This window comes from Chrysochloris asiatica, unplaced genomic scaffold (genome assembly GCF_000296735.1).
Source record: "Chrysochloris asiatica unplaced genomic scaffold, ChrAsi1.0 scaffold00033, whole genome shotgun sequence".
NCBI lineage: Eukaryota > Metazoa > Chordata > Mammalia > Afrosoricida > Chrysochloridae > Chrysochloris > Chrysochloris asiatica.
The window spans coordinates 20,523,551-20,541,406 of record NW_006408551.1 but is presented as its reverse complement, the minus strand read 5'-3'; the positions used below and the strand labels follow the sequence as shown (position 1 = coordinate 20,541,406).

Below are 17,856 nucleotides of genomic sequence, written 5' to 3'. Positions count from 1 at the left end.
GGCTTTCTACTCCCGTAAAGATTTACACCCTCGGAAACCCTGTACAGGGTCGCTATGGGTCGGAACCGACTCGATGGCACTTAACAACAACAACAGCATATATATATACTCCAGGTGTGGATAAAAACTAGACCGCTAGGACAGTTTGAACTACAAGGTCGGTGATTCAAACTCAACAGTCACTCCTTGGAAACCCTACTCAGGGTTGCTGAGTCAGAACTAACTCAATGGCACTTAACAACAACATATATAAACATATATATAGATTTGTGTGTGTTGTTGGTAATGGTGTTAAGTGTTATTTACATATATGGAGTCCTAGTGTGGCGTATTGGATAAGCATTGGACCATAAGGGTGGTTTGAACCTCAAAATCAGCAGTTCAAATCCACCTTGGAAACCCTATGACATGATAAAGTGGAATAAGCTTACCTGACTACCACAAATGTTTTCATACTCTTCCACAAGATCAAAAACTGTAGTTGAAGTGTGTTTCAAAAAAGACTGCAGGAAATCAGAAAACATACTCATGGATGCTAGAACACATTAAGAAGAAAAAGAACAAAGAATAGGTAAGTGGCATATTTTGTGGTTAACTGTTTGAAAACCTAAAATCATAGCTACAAGTCCTTTCAGATCCCAAAATGTACCGTTTATTATCTTTTCTATATTTTCAACAGTTACCAAACAAAACTTGGGTAAAACTTTGTAAGATCTAAGTTATATTTTAAGTGCATCAAAACAATGTAGTTGAAGTACATATAATGGGGGGACAACAACATTAGTGAGGTCTACATAACACAGAATGGTCGACGATTTAAGATCCAAAGGGCAGTATTTTTTTTACCTAAGAAACAATTCAGAAGGGCTGGGAAAGGAGGGATGGAAACAAGAACAACAGGAAGGGGGTGGGACACGTGAAGTTACACTGAGGGAATTGTAATCACTGAGATGAAATGAAGTGTATGATTTGTTGGATGCAATCCTAATGATCTGCTCCATAAACCTGAACTCAATTTTTCAAAGGAAAACAAAAAAAAGTAGCTAGGTTCTAATACTGTATTCTTCATACACAATAAATGCACCCACCTAAGTATTGAGCATATGTAACACACAAAGGAATCTAATGTTTGTAAACTACAATTCAGCCATGTGGGTTTTTTTGCTGTTGTTGTCTGTTTGTCATAACATATAATAGATAACAAAAGAGCATGTTCTACTTAGGGAAAATGCATACACTCTATCACAATATAATATTTAAGATCCCACCAACTGCTCATATTAAGTATGAAAAATCTCACAAGGAGTCTCTCCCAATTTGAGTGCCTGTGACTGGAAGACGTGGCAACGCAGCGATTAAGAGCAGGGTTAAGGAGTCAAAGAGATTGATTTCAAATCCTAGTGCTATCACTTCCTAGCCAGGTGAGAATAAGTAAATCACTTACCCTCCTTCAGTAGCACTTTCCTTCCTTCCAAGATGAGAATTACTACTATTACTATTTAAAGGAGTATGGTAAGGATTATAAACAGCCTTCGTGGTGCAGTGGTTAAGCATCTGCCTGCTAAATGACAGACCAGAAGTTTGAATACACTAGTCACTCAGCGGGAAAAAGACATGGCAGTCTGCTTCAGTAAAGACTGTTGTTAGGTGCCAACAAGTAGGTTCTAAATCACAGCAACCTTATGCGCAACAGAACGAAATACTGCCCAGTCCTGCGCCATCCCCACGACCACTGTCATGCTTAAGCCCACTAATACTGCCAATGTGTCCATCCATCTCCTTGGGGGTCTTCCTCTTTCAAGCTGATCCCCCACTTTTCCAAGCCTGATGTCCTTCCCCAAGGACTGGTCCCTTCTAATCACATGTCCAAAGTCGGAGAGATGAAGTCTCGCCATCCTGGCTTCTATGGAGCATTCTGACTATACTTCTTCCAACACAGATGTGTTTGTTTTTTCAGTAGTTCATGGTACTTTTAATATCCTTCTCCAACACCATAATTCAAATGTATCAATTCTACAATCTTCCTTATTCATTGTTTAACTTTCACATGCATATGAGGCAACTGAAAATACTATAGGTTGGGTGAGGCACACCTTAGTCCTCAAAGTAATATCTTTACTCTTGAACATTTTAAAGAAGTATTTTGCAGCAGATTTGTCTAATGCAATTATGTCATTTGATTTCTAGACTGCTGCATCCATGAGTGCTGATGGTGGATCCAACCAAAATGAAGTCTTCAATCTTTTCTTCATTTATCATGATGTTATTTATTGGTTCCGCAGTATTTGTTTTCTTTACATTTAGGTGCAATCCATACTGAAGGCTGTAGTCTTTGATCTGCATCAGTATTTCAAGTCCAGTTTACTTCCAGCAAGCAAGATTGTATCGTCTACAATATCACAGGTTGTTAAAGAGTCTTCCTCCAATCTTAATGCCACTTTCTTCTTCATATAATCCAGCTTCTCAGATTATGTGCTCAGCATACAGACTGAATAACTATAGTGAAAGGATACAATCCACAAAGTCAAAAGCTTTTGCATAGTTAATAGAGCACAAGTAAACATCTTTCTGGTATTCTCTGCTTTCAGCCAAGATCCAGCGGACAACAGCAATGACATCTCTAGTTCCTCATCATTATATAAATCTGGCTTGAACTTTTGGTAGGTAGTTCCCGGTTGAGTTATCTTCAGTAGAATTTTACTTGCATGTGATATTAATATTTTCTGATGATTTCTGCATTCCATTGGGTCACCTCTCTTTGGAATGGGCACAAATATAGTTGTCTTTCAATTAGTTAGCTGTCTTCCAAATTTCCTGGCATAAATGAGTGTCTCTTGTGCAGTACCAGTTTGCTGAAAGATTTCAATTTACATTCCATCAATTACTGGAGCCCTGTTTTTCGTCAATGGCTTCATTGTACTCTGTACTTACCCAGTAATCTAACAGGCTGCTATTGATACTGAAATATAAAACAGCAAGATGCTTATCTGAGAACTAAGGTGAGATTCTTAACCTTTCTAAAACTATTGCATCAAATGGCTTGTCTGGTACCAGAACTACCCATTTAAATAACTAATTATTATACTATAATGAAGCTCAGGAACAAAAGACAGTTTCTTTGGTTTAAGGCAATGAGCCAGTCTGTCACAAGAAAGCTCAAATCCATTTACCAGCTTCTCCAGGATCATCCTCACGCAGCATGACAGCACTGAGGGTTATGTCCTCTGTCACATTGTGGGCCTCTGTAAAAAGCCCTGAGCGCTGGGACGAGAATGCAGTGGCCCAATTACTGTCATCCAGATTAGTTACCTTCAAGAATAGGAACATATAAAACAATAGTGGAGGTATTAGCACTGAGTGAATAAAAACTCACAAAAGTAACAGATACAGAATTATATACAAAATAGATATTCAAAAAAATTTTTTGCACACCAATGTTCATAGTGGTACTACTCAGAAAAGTCAGAAAGTGGAAGCAATTCAAATGCCCATCAATGGATGAATGAGTACACAAAATGTGGTCTAGTCATACAATATTACTCAACCCTAAAAGGAATGAAATACTGATACATGCAACATGGAAGAACCTGAAAACACTAAGCAAGTAAATGAAGACAGTCACTAACAACCATGTATTTATTATTCCATTTATAGGAAATATCCAGAATAGGGAAAACCACAGAATCAGAAAGCAGATCGGTGGTTGCCAGGGGTTAAGAGGAGGGGTATAATTAACTGCTTAATGGGTATAGTGCTTTATTTGGGGACAATAAAGATGTTTCAAAACGAGACAGAAGTGGTGGTTTTACAACATTGTGGGTATACTAAATGTCACTTAATTGGTCACCTTAAATTGGCTAATTTTATGTTACAGGACTTTTACTTGGGGGCTGGGGGGATCCAGAGGGGTTATTTATTATTATTTTTCAAACTTTTTATTGTGAATTGAGTGAAGGTTTAGAGACAAGATCATCAGTTTTACATTCAACTAATAATTGACTTTGTTTCATCTCAGTGAGTGTAATATATATGTATATTTCACCAACTGTTCTTTGGAAACCCAATACAGGGTCGCCGTGAGTTGTGAGTCAAAACTAACTCAACAGCACTTAACAACAACAATATATATTCCGCTCGTCCTCTCATACCCATTTAGCATATGTCTGTCCATGCACCTGGCTTCATCATTCTTCTGCCAACCTCCCTCTTCTTGTATACAAACTCTCCTTCCCCTTCTTATATACTGTAACCAGAGTTAACATGTGACTACCCTTTAGCCACCCCTGGCAACCATCAAAGAATGTTTCTTTTAGCTCTCTCAAGATCTTATATATTCTTATACATTACTGTATATACACACACACACACACACACACACAAAATCACTCTTCCTCCTATACCCATTTAGCCTATGTCTCAATCCATGTATCTACGCACAGAACATTGCTGTTCCAAGGTTGTGTATATATCACTATTTACATCTATCCACCGTAGGAGTTATTTTATTAAGGAAAAGTAAGTTTTGTTTGGTTTTTAATTGTTTTATGCTTTGTACCACTCAACTGTCTACTTTTTTAAGCCAATAAATATTGTTGTTGTTTTTTTAATTTAAGCTGATATTAACATGTAAAATAAGAAAGTCCTTCTACTCTTATTTCATCTCAATTTTTTACTTTTGGAAAATTGTACAGGACTCTCTCATCCATTTACCCAAGATGCAGAAAGGAACGACCACAAGGGGAAGAAGGCAGCCCCAGTACCTGCTGTTATCAATAAGATGGTGAGTTCCTATTTGAGAAAAGGCCCAAGAATTTTGATGCTGGACAGGACATCTAGCCCAAAGGGAACCATACCCACTTTGTCAAATCATTCCATATCTGGCTGCAGCAGCAATGTGCCATCCTCTACATGCAGCTAAAAGTGCCACAACATTAACCAGCTCTCCCAGGCCTATGACCACCAGACAGCTACTTAGCTGCTGATGCTAGCACACAAGGACAGGCCGGAGATGAAGCAGAAAATGCAGAGACTGCTAACTCGGGCCAAGAAAGAAAGCTACTGGCAAAAGGCTTTCCCAAGAGGCTTCCCTTTCTGTGAGTTGGGGCCAGCACTGTCACCACCTTGGTGGAAAACAAGAAGGCCCAACTGGTAGTGACAGAACATGATGTGGATCCCATCAAGCTGGTTGCCTTCCTGCCGAACTGTGTCATAAAATAGGGGTTCCCTACTGCATCATCAAGGGGAAGGCCTGACTAGGACAGCTCATCCACATGAAGACCAGCACCACCAATGCCTCCATGCAGGTAAACTGGGAAGACAAAGGAGCTCAGGCTCAGCTGGTGAAAGCTATCAGGATCAATGACAAGAACTACGATGAGATCCAGCATCACTGGGCAGGCAATATCCTGGGTCTCAAAGTCATTAGCTCACACCGCCAAGATGGAAAAGACAAACTGGGCCAATGTACACTGCTGATTTTTCTGTACAAATACAACTCACCCTTCAAAAAAATACAAGACAAACAATAGGGTTCCTTCAATGAATTAATGGCTGTGTAAAAAAAAAAAAAAAAAGGTTGGGGGGTGATAAAGGAACTAAGGAACTATCATAGATTAAAAGATTTATTGTTGTTGTTGTTATGTGCCGTCAGTTCTGACTCATAGCGACCCTCTACAGGGTTTATAAGGCTGTAAATCTTTCCGGGAACAGAAAGCCTCATCTTTCTCCTGTGGAACAGCTGGTAGTTTTGAACTGCTGACCATGAGATTAGCAGCCTGATTCGTAACCATTACGCTACCAGAGGCATAGACCAAAATACAATGTATTAACTTTATCAGGATCTTGATTTGAACAAACCAATTTAAAAAATGTATCTGACACAAGCAAAAAAATCTGAACTTAATAAAATATATTATTATAATGAATACACACAGATACTTGAAATGACAAAGGAATTAGGGTGCTGATTAGATGTATTAATGGTACTGTGCTTATGTTAAAGAAAAGAGCCCTTATGTCTTAGAGAAATACAAAGTGAAATATGAGTGGAATGGTATGCAATCTGGGATTCATTCTAAAATAGTACGGGCAGAGTACATAGAGGTATACATGAATTAAGATTTATGTATGCTGGAAGTCGAGCAATGGTACACAGAGGCTGCAGTGTGGTGAATTACTTAATATGGCCCTTTTAGTCACAGTCTTTATAAACACCACCAAATGACAGAGTGGGACTAGGCATTTGCTTACTAATAATGTAAATAAGGCACATGGCACCCTTGTGGAGCAGGGACCTTGTAAATAAGGTATATAGAATTCTAACAAGGGGATTGGTCAGTTTTGCCATCTCACTAGACTTAAATGGGCCAGCTCAGAGGTGAAAAGAGTGGATCTGACTACCACCAAGAATAGATGTGAGTAGAGCATGTTCTTTGGACCCAGGGATCCTGTGCTGGGAAGCTTCTAGACCCAGGCGACAGAAACCTGTAACTCTGAAGATGGCAACAGAACCAGGAGACTGACAAGAGATAGGTAAGTGTGGTGGGCTTGCCGATGCATGAAACAAAAGAGTTGAGCACCTTTTGGGCCAAGGCTTACCAGTTGAATGGGGTGTCCCCAGAAATAACTGATGGAGTTAAAGAACTTTGTAACAGTTGCCGGAACAGTATTTTCAGTAATTTCTGCATGGCAACTGCAACAACCTATCAAGCTGAGCACAGAAGTAGAGTGCTGTTAGAGAAATAGCTGGTGTCAGAATTGGAGAATGAAGGTGTTTGACCTCTACCTCATAGGAATCAGTCTTGGACTGTTGGTCTTGATTCTCTCTCCTTCTCACGAAGTCAGAGTTGGTCAGAAGCTTTCCTACACCCTCTTTACTGGGGTTTACACTACCATTCCACTTACAGACATGTTTGATAATGTCCACAGGAAGTTAAATAACAGCCATCCTTACCCCAAATCCAGACATGAGCAACAATAAAGACAGTGTCTCAGCAAGGATAAAAAGCTGAAGGTGCTGGGCACCAGTGTATTCATGGGGTAGTAACTATGGGCTGAGGAGATCTCTGCTGCAACCACTGGAGCTAGCATTTCACTCCCTTCTGCAAGCTTAGTCCCATTAATAAAGGACCAAAGGGAAAAATCTTCAGTAGCAAGAACATTCCACACTCAGAGAACTACTCTGTTGGTAGGCAAAGGCGCCCTGGAGTCTATTTTGACTTGGTTCACAGTGGCCCATGTGACCGAGCAGAAGAGGCTTCCTAGGCTGGAATCTTTCTAAGAGCAGACGGCCAGGGCTTTCTCCACAGAGTCTCAGGAGAGATTTGTGCTGCCAACCTTTTGGTTAGCACCCCACCACACTTAACTGCCTGGAAAAAAATATTAATACTGTGAACAGCTTCATTTCTTCAGGGTAACCTATTTACCCAAGACCACCTCCTCATCTGGTATTAAAATTGGAAAGGAAAATCAGAAACATCGTTGACACAAAGCAATTTCCAAGATTTGTATAATAAACTATATTCATTTTATTTGCCCTGGTATTTAAGAGAACAATTTTACTCTTTATCTTGCAATTCTAAAGCAATTTAAATTAAAAGTCACTTATGTTTTTAAGTTGTTGTTAAGTGCTGTCAAGTTGGTTCTAAATCACAATGACTCTATAGGGCTTCCCAAGAGTGGCTAGTGAGCTTGAACCTCCAACCTTGCAGTTCAAACTGACTTTGCAGTCCAGCACATTAACCCACAAAATCCCTTAACCTTTTCCATAAGCATAAGGAGCCCTGGTAGCACAGTGAGTTACGCATTAGGCTGTTAACCGCAAGGTCAGCAGTTCCAATGCACCAGCCGCGCCACAGGAGAAAGATACGGCTTTCTACTCCCATAAAGATTTATAGGCTCAGAAACCCTATTCAGCATCACTGTTAGTCAGAACCAAATTGACAGCATACAGCAGCAGCAGCACAGCCCAAGATAGGAGACCCATCTTATTTTGGGAAATCAATGCTATAATACTCTACTCCTTCCTTGCAGCTAAACACAATTATTTTTCTATGGAGTATTTTAAAAGTCTTTGTCAGGGCATGCTGCACCACAGTGTATATGACATTTCTTTTGTTATTTTAAGTCACATGCTATACCGTTGTTGTTCAGTGCCATCAAGTTGGTTCTAATTCATAATGACCCCGTGTAAAGTTTCCAAGTGGCTGGTGACTTGAAGCACCGACCTTGTGGTTCAAACTGACCTTACTGTCCAGCACATTAACCCACAGCACCACACCAGGACTCCAGTGATCCCCCTAAAAAGTGTCTTATCTACTTTCCCCCAAATCTCCTCGTCCGTTCTCCTTGGTTTCTCTTCTGTATGACAGCCTTCATCTAGAACTTCTGGCTTCCCACTCTACTAAGTACCTTAACTTTTATGGCCATCAGGAACCAACTACAGAACTGACTTCTAAGGTAAGCAAACTGCCCGATTAAAATATGTGATCTTCATTTAAATGGTGATGCTGTCACAGTTTCCACCTGTGATATAAGGTGCTTAAACGTTTCCATTTTCTGAATGTTTAACCAAAATATTACTTCAATCTACATAAGCTAGAGCTACTACTATGAAGAATATTATTTTAGTTCTCATTAAAAGGCTTTGCAATTGAACATAACACTTTTACAAAAAGGGAGAAATTTCCAGCCTCATTTTTCTACATACCATGGACAGATTTCCCAAGAAACCTGAAGACTGTGTAAGCCGGGGAGACTTCCCTCCTGTTCCAAGAATGCAGGAAATATCTGGCTGCTTTAGTAAGCTTCGGTTTGGTGGAGTAACTACAAATAAGAAGAGGTTAGTAAAAAGAATCCTAGATGCATGAGCACAGACTAGAAAAATGAAGAAAGCAACCAAATACTGTACATGAACATTTTCATGATCCAAATATTCAACTTCTTTTCCTAAATCTGAGTCTGGGGTACTACAGAGCCTATCAGCAAAGTTTTCCTTTAAGTAGAGAAGCTTTCGTTATACAATCACTGAGCTGTGTAATATGAGCACTGACACAGCAGTATAGGGGCTTTGTTTGAACTTAGCTATGATACCCACATTACTTAACTTCTCTAAGTCTCACTTTCAAAAAATCAATCAATGAAAACCCAAAATCTTATGCATCACAACAGTCCAATCTTGTCATACCTGGAGTTAGCATATATTGGGGACTAATTTGACAGCAAAAAAACCTCACTTTCAGTTTTGGTAAAATGGAGACAATATATATCTCATTATATTGTTTGTTCATGCAAAGTACAATGATTTGTACTTGTACCACTATCATTAAATAAGAGCTATAATCATATTATCATTACTGAAACTGAAGTCAAATATATTTATTAGTATACAATAACCATTAGTTGCTATTATTGGTTGGTGGTGATTACGTGCCGTGGAGTTGGTTCTGACTTATAACGACACTGTACTGGGTTCCTGAGGCTATAAATCTTTATGGGAGCAGAAAGCTTCATCTTTCTCCAGTGGAACAGCTGGTAGTTTCGAACTGCTAACCTCGAGGTTAGCAGCCCAACTCGTAACCACTACGGTACCAGAGCTCCTTAGTTGTTATTATTAGCAATGTTATTAATCAATGCTTTAAAAGCAAAAAGTCTTACAAGTCTGTCGAAATGAGCTGGGAGTTCGAGGGATAACCTGGTTTCTTGGTGTAGTATTAGCAACACTTTCATCTTGGGATGCTCGAACTGTTAGGAAAGTTAAGAAAAGTTTCCTTGTAGAAAAGAGATCACTGAAGTTAGAAGTAACCTTTATTTACACTATACAAAACATCGACTACATATTTAAAGAACCAGGTATCATATAGCTACCTTTTTTAATATAAAGAGCAAGTAATTGGCTTTCCATTTATAATCTGAGAAGTAAGGCATAGACTACTACAGTGAGCTAAAAGTTCTTAGCCTGATTTCATATATATATATATATAATGTCAGCAGTAAAATGGCACATTTTTATATTCAGAGAAACTTAAATCTTAATCTTATGACCAAATAACGTACTTGTGAACAAATTTCTAATGCATTTTATTGATATAACTAGTATTTATTCTCTCCCATATTGTAATAGAAATATTACAACCCAGATTTCTAACATGGTCAGTTTCTGTAACGATGGGAAAATGTAAAGGATACTTAAAACTCTCTTTTGAGCACTCTGTTTCCGGGCAGTCCGTGTCACCTCTGCCTCTCGGATCACAGGGGATAGCATCTCTCCAAAGCCACTCCTAAAATTATAAGTCAAGACATAAGTCATTCCAGTAACCAAGGTCTTAGGTCTTTATTTTTAGAATGCCTTCCTAACTCTAAATTCTGATAGAATTTAGAATAAATAGAAAAAATTCCTCAAAGTCATATTCAAATCTTACCTGCATAAAAGCCTGTATTAAAGTTTTCTCTTATGGAATTACTTTAACAGTTGAGGTCTATCCTAAAACAACACTGTTTTAGACAGCTGCTTCATGAAGGTACATCTTTCCCCTACTGGACTGAGGCATTCACCAATTGCAGGGACTATCTCTTAGAGGACCTGTAGTTTCCAGAATACTTTAAGCATGGGTGCTAAGTCTAAATGTGTTGCTTAAGCTGGTGGGATAGGAGGATAAGTAAAAAAGAATGCTAATAAATTGGAGAGAAACGATCAAATCATTTCTCCCTATGATATAATAAAAGTATCTTTCACCACTTGTAGCCTCCGCATTAGCCATGTCATTCTCACCTAAGGTCTATAAACAAAACAGTACAGATTATGAAACCTGCTGTAAAACACAAATCAAATGTTTTCCTCCACTTAAAACGGGGAAAACTTTCTGGTTTATAGAATATAATGCAAATTTCTTAGCACGGTATTTTCAATATAACTCCAATTTACCAATCCAGTCTAAGCATAAAACATTACCTCATAAAGCATATACTGAATACATACTAGGTTAAGTATTCAGAGCAAGCACTTCAGTCTCACGCATGCTGTTCCCTTTACAGAAGCCTACTTGTGCCCTCTTGTTCACCTGATAAACACCTACCTACCTACCTACCTAAGAGCAGACTGGAGGTATGGTAACACAGAGATCCAGATTTCAAACTTGGCTTATCTATTAACTTTCTAACTTTGACCAGAAAAACAAACAAATCTGCCTTGGAGAAATACACCCAGAATGCTCCTTAAAATCAGGATTGTGAGACTCTACCTCAGTACTTAGAAAGTTCTCAGGAGGGACCAGTCCCTGGAGGAGGACATCAAGCTTGGTAGATGGTCAACAAAAATGATCACCCTAAACGAGATGGCACAGTGGCTGCAACTTTGAGTTCAAAGATAGCAAGGATTTTGAAGATGGTGCAGGAGCGAGCAGTTTCTTTTGTTGTACATAAGATTGCTGTAAATTGGAACACACTCCAGGGCACTTAACAACTATCATTATTCAAAACTAGACAGAAAGCTATCTCATCTGAGAGACTTCCCATGACAGGCAGGCGTCATCACTCCCTCATTTACCCCAATGAGCGGGCATTACAGCATATGTATCCCTTTATCCTGGTGTGGCGCTGTGAGTTAATGTGCCAGACTGCAAAGCCCTTTGAACTACAAGGTACTTGGTTCAAGCTCACCAGTCACTCCTTGGAAACCCTATCCAGGGTCGCTATGGGTCGGAACCGACACGACGGCACTTAACAACAACAACAAAAATACCGCTTAACGTTGTTGTTACGTACATATGTATCCCTTTATCCTGGTGTGGCGCTGTGAGTTAATGTGCCAGACTGCAAAGCCCTTTGAACTACAAGGTACTAGGGTTTCTGAGGAGCAGCTGGTGGGTTTGAACCGCTGACCTTGATGTGAGCAGTCCAGTGTTTAGCTGAGAGTCAAACCGGGGCTACTCTCTCACTCAATAAACAAGGAATTCATGAGACCAAACACCTTAAATAGTTCGTCGCCGGCGGTTAGCACAGTGGCAGGCCCGTTGAAGGAACTCAATACTGTGTCTGCGGGGACTTGCTATCAGTGCCTGGGCTGAGATTCCAGTTCCATCAGTTACTTGCTTTGGGGTCTGTGGCATGTCACTCAGCATCTCCAATCCGCGGACACTACTTCCCCGCCCACACCCAAAGCAGAAAATATAGTGGCGTGAAAGTAACATAGTCGCAAAGCTGAAGTAGGAACAAAGGATATTATTTTTATCATCCGTATTCTCTACCCCCAACTCCAAGGAGCCTTTCTCCTAAAATAGCAGGAGATTCTCCTAGGCCGGGGACCTTTTTGGCTTCCTGTGAGTCAGATTTCATCTATTTCGTTATGCCAACAACCAGGAGGCACATGTCTCAGTGTTCCGTTGTCACCATCAGAACTGACCTGTCCATGGCTACAGCCTTTTCCACCACCAACCTTGCAAGCTTGGTTCCAATTTAACACCCGCGTTTTAGTCTTCCCGCTCTCCGGAAGCGAATACTTGGACCCGGAAGCATACGTGAGCCGATCCAACCCTAGTGAAAAAGGGTGGGAGGAGAAAAGCAACAACTTCGTCTGGCGCATGCGCGAATTCTTCCGCCTACACCCCCCCTCCCCCCCCAGAACCGACCGGCGCAGGCGCAAAGACTTTCGTTTTTTGACGAGAGCCGCTTGGTTACGTCGTGACGCAAAGTCGCCACTTCGCCTGATCGTCATTTGTAGGCGTGGTCCAGGCATGGAGTCTTACCGTATTCGGAAGGGTGTTGACAGAGGTTGCGTTTTTAGGAAAATGTGAAAGCTTTTCCTGATATTCTTGTTCAAATAAAGCCAGAACTAGATACTCAACCATGAGAGCTTCTCCTACTCCGCAAAGCCCTGCCTCTCTCACTGAACTCACCTCCTTTGAATTAGACTGTAACCCCTACAGTTTTTCAAATTATTATCCCTAATTGCTATTTGTCTTTTACTTGTGTGTGTGGTTTTTTTGCCCCCCTGTTAAGGAGAAAAGGACCACTTACTTTTAGACGTAAAAAAGCAGCATAAAAATGATCAATTGTTCTTGTCAAATGTTGTCGAGTTGGTTCGGAGTCATAGCGACCCAGGATTGGGTGTCCAAAGCTGTAAATCTTGGCAGGAGTACACTCATTTTTCTCCTGCAGAGCTGCTGATGGGCTCGAACCACTGATGTTGTAGTTCGAAGTCCAGTGGTTTTCTTACAGAGCCACCATGCTCCCCAAAAGTAATGCTATGGTTGTTAAGTGCCATCAAGTAGGTTCTAGTTATGACTCATAGTATAGGTAGGTATATGACTCATAGTATAGGTATATATTATATGACTCATAGTATAAGGTTTCCAAGGAGCAGCTGGTGGATTTGAACCACAGATTTTGTGATTAGTAATCCAGTGCGTACCCTACAGCGCTATTGCAAAGTGATGATAATGCCCTCTTTCAAATTGCATTTTGTGATTAGTAATCCAGTGCGTACCCTACAGCGCTATTGCAAAGTGATGATAATGCCCTCTTTCAAATTGCCTTCTAGGCAAAAAGTATATTATGCTGTTGAAAGGATCATTGAAATTTTGCCTTGTTAGATGCTTTGGAGTTGGATCCATCTTACAGTGACTCCTAGGTCCAACAGAGTGAAACACTGCCTGGTTCTGAGCCATCCTTACAATCTTTCTTATGTTTGAGCCCATTGTAGCAGCCACTGGGTCAATCCATCTCCTAGAGTTTTTCTATTCTTTCTTGCCCCTATACCAAGCATTATGTCCTTCTCGGGAGACGGATCCCTCCTGTTATGTGTCCAAAGTAGGTGAGACAAATCTTGCCATCCTTGCTTCTAAGGAACATTCTGTCTGTTCTTATTCCCAGACATATTTATTTGTTATTTTGGCAGCCCATGGTATATTCAATATTCTCTGGCAACACTATAATCAAAGTAATCAATTCTTCTTCAATCTTGTTTATTCCTTCTTCAGTTTTTGCATGGGTGTGAGGTGATTTAAAATACTATGGCTTGAGTCAAGTACACTTTCTTTAGTTCTCAAAGTAACACCTTTTGCAGCAGATTTTCCCAATACAATGTGTCCTTTGATTTCTTGCCTATATCTGACTGCAGTTTACAAGAAGCCCTTGTTGTTGTTAGATGCCATTGAGTCAGTACCTACATATAGTGACCCTTTGCACAACACAACAAAACATTGTCCAATCCTGCACCATCCTTAAAAATGTTATGTTTGAACCCATTGTTGTAACCACTGCATCAATCCATCTCATTGGGGTCTTCCTCTTTTTCAACAAACATGATGTCCTTTTCTAGGTACTGGTATCTCCTGGAAACATGTCTAAAGTAGATGAGACAAAGTCTCACTGACAAATTCAATCTTTTCTGGCTGTACTTCTTTCAAGAAAGATTTGTTTATTCTTAGCAGTACTTAACAGTAATCTTTACCAACACTATAATTCAAATGTATAAATTCTTCTTTGGTTTTTCTGAATAATGTCCAACTTTCACATGTATATAAGGTGGTTGAAAATAGCATGGTTTGGGTTACGTACACCCTAGTCCTCAAATGAAACACCTTTGCAATTTTAACACTTTTGCTGCAGATTTGCCCCATACATCATTTGATTTCTTAAGTGTTGACTGTGGATCCAAGTAAAATAAAATCCTTGACAACTTCAATCGTTTCTCCATATATCATGATGTTATTTATTGGTCCAGTTGTGAGGATTTTTGTTTTCTTTACATTAATTTGTAATCCATACTGAAGACTATTTTATTTTTTATCTTTATCATTAAATGCTTCAAGTCCTCCTCAATTTCAGCAAGCAAGGTTGTATCATTTGCCTATTGTAGATTGATAATGAGCCTTCCTCTAATCCTGATGCCATGTTCTTGTTCATATAGCCTGACTTCTTGAGTTATTTGCTAAACATACATTATGATGAAAGGATACAACCCTAATGCACACCTTTCCTGATTTTAATCATACTCTCTTTCCTTGCTCTGCTTGAATAAACCTCTTGGTTTACGTACCACATGAACTCAATTAAGTATTCTAGAATTCTCATTCTTCACAATGTTATTCACAGAACAATACTATATTATTATTAGACCCAAGAAGAATTGACGCCTTTGAATTATGGTGTTGGTAAAGATTACTGGAAGTACCATGGACTTCCCAAAGAACAAACAAATCTTTCTTGGAAAAAGTTCAGCCAGAAAAGATTGAATTTGTCAGAATGGTGAAACTTTGTCTCATCTACTTTTGACATGTTCCCAGGAGATACCAGTACCTAGAGAAAGACATCATGCTTGGTAAAAAAAAAAAGGAAGACCCCCAATGAGATGGATTGACACGGTGGTTGTAACAATGGGTTCAAACATAACAACGATTGTAAGGATGGTGCAGGACCAGAGTGTTTTGTTGTGTTATGCCAAGGGTAACTATGAGTCAGAGATGACTGGAAGGCACCTAACAACAACACGTATTATTTTATGCCTCTCAGTTCTGGGGTGGCTTGGTATGAAGCAATAGCATGCAGTGCCACATCAGGAGTGCATAGCCTTTGTAATTCCTACCCAAATGACTGGATGGTGGTGGTGGTTGTGTGTCATGGAGTTGACTCTAATTCATAATGACACTGTATAGGATTTCCAGGGATGTAAATCTTTATGGAAGTAGAAAGTCTCATCTTTGCCAGTCCATCACGCTGGGGTTCTTCCTCTTTTTCTCTGACCCTCCACCGTACCAAACATGATATCCTTCTCCAGCAACTGGTCCCTCCTGACAGTATGTCCAATGTATGAGAGACGAAATTTGGCTATCCTTGCCTCCAAGGAGCACGCTGGCTGCAACTTCTTCCAACATGGATCTGTTGGTTCTTTTGGAAGCCCACGGCACTTTCAATATTCTCTTCCAACAACATAACTCAAAAGCATCAATTCTTCAACGGTCTTCCTTATTCACTGCCCAGCTTTCGCATGTGTATGAGGTTACAGAAAATACCATGGCTTGGGTCAGGCACACCTTAGTCCTCAAGCTGATAGCTGTGCTTTTCAACACTTTGAAAAGGTCTTATGCAGCAGATTTGCCTAATGCAATACGTCTTTGATTTCTTGACTGCTGCTTCCATGAGTGTTAATAGTTGATCCAAGAAGAATGAAGTCCTTGACAGCTTCGGTTTTTTTTAATTGATAAGAATGTTGTTTATTGGTCCAGTGGTGAGGATTTTTGTTTTCTTGACATTGAGATGCAATCCATACCGAAGGCTGTGTTCTTTGATCTTCATCAGTAAATATTTTAAGTCCTCTTCACTTTCAGCAAGCAAGGTTGTATCATCTGCATATCACAGGCTGTTAATTAGTCTTCCTCCAATCCTGATGCCATGTTTTTCTTCATAGAACCCAGCTTTTCAGATTATTTGCTCAGCATACAAGTTGAATAAGTATTGTGAATGAATACAACTTTGTCGTACACCTTTCTTAATTTTAAACCATTCAGTGTTCCCATGTTCTGTTGGAACAACTGATTGTTGGTCCAGGTACAGATTTCTCATGAGCACTATTAAGTGTTCCGGAATACTCATGCTGTCCTGGCACCATTTTTACAACAATATTGTCTTAAATTGGGTTCTCTAGAGAATCAAAACCAGTGAAGCTTATATATGTATACATATGAAATACAGAAAGATTTCAAGGAAATGGCTCACATAGTTGTAGGGACTGGCAATTCCCAAGTCCATGGGTCAGATGTAGCTGTGGCTGAAAAACCCAAGATCAGCAGGGCAGATGACAGGCTGATGGCTGCAGAGGAGAATGTATCCAAGGTTGGCAGGTAAGATGGCAGTCTGCTAAATATTTGTTGATTGAATGATTCTTCTCTAACCCTCACATCATTTGTCATCAAATTTTCAATGTGTCTTCCCATCCTCATTGCCACCTTCTTAGTCCTAACTCATCATCTCTTGCCTGTACCAACACTGATCCTTCAATTGAATTCCTTCCTTCACGCCAAGACTTTGAATTGGTTCTTCTCAGTTCAATTATGGTCGATAAAGCAAAACCAGGATGAACTGGAATTTGCGAAATGTAGGTGCCTGGGATGATGACTAGAATGGTTAAAAAATTATGTTAGTGCCCTACTAGAAATTTAATGCCCCTCTTAGAAAACAAAAGCAGCATGTGTGTTGCATGGCAACCAAATCTCTTGCCTGGCAGAGTCAGAAACAATGATGGCCTGCTCAAAGATGGCAGCCAACTGCGTACTATAAATGTGTCTCACTCTTCAAGTCCTGGCAACAATCCAGTCTTCTGCTTCAGGATCCTGAAAGTGCTCACTATGTCTCTTCTTATTCAACAAGAAATGTTTCCTGTTTCAGTTATTGTTCCAGGTACCTACTTTTTGCAAATTCTAGTCCATCCGAGTTTTACTTTGTCAGTCATGACTGAATCAGTTTGAATTGGCTAGAAGTTTCAAACTGCTAACCAACTGAGCTTCTAAAAATCTAGATCAGGGTCATTCCTCCTGATCTCCATATTAATTTCAAACGATTTGACTCAGCTGTCATCTGATTTACCTGTCTGGTACCATCTTGCTATTATCTTTACCTCAAATTCTACATATATTCTAGGCATACCTAAGTAGAGTGTCCAAAACAGTGAACATTTGGCATATGTTCTCCCCTTTTACTAAATGAAGGCAAGAAGGAATTGGATACCAACAACCACGCCATAGACTGTTAGCAGTCATTAAAAGGATGTTTAGAGAGAACTTGTAATTGTCTGGAAATATTTATGCTTTCCTTTAAATGAGGAAGCAGGTTGGCACATTTTATTTAACAGTATGCTCACAAACA

At 39.8% G+C, this 17,856-nt stretch overlaps 1 protein-coding gene and 1 pseudogene across 1 annotated transcript in view; one reads left to right on the top strand and one right to left on the bottom strand.

The window, feature by feature from the left end:
• NUP107 (nucleoporin 107kDa) overlaps positions 1–12,405 on the bottom strand; it is a 65,235-nt gene extending 52,830 nt beyond the window's left edge. The window contains exons 1-6 of the mRNA XM_006859539.1: positions 12,398–12,405; positions 10,186–10,277; positions 9,655–9,741; positions 8,708–8,823; positions 3,171–3,309; positions 432–535 (exon numbers count right to left, since the gene is read on the bottom strand). Coding sequence (XP_006859601.1) covers positions 432–535; positions 3,171–3,309; positions 8,708–8,823; positions 9,655–9,741; positions 10,186–10,277; positions 12,398–12,405 — 546 coding nt within the window. The remainder of the gene's footprint in view (positions 1–431; positions 536–3,170; positions 3,310–8,707; positions 8,824–9,654; positions 9,742–10,185; positions 10,278–12,397) is intronic.
• On the top strand, positions 4,778–5,475 carry LOC102813775 (annotated as a pseudogene).
• Positions 12,406–17,856: the final 5,451 nt, after the last annotated feature.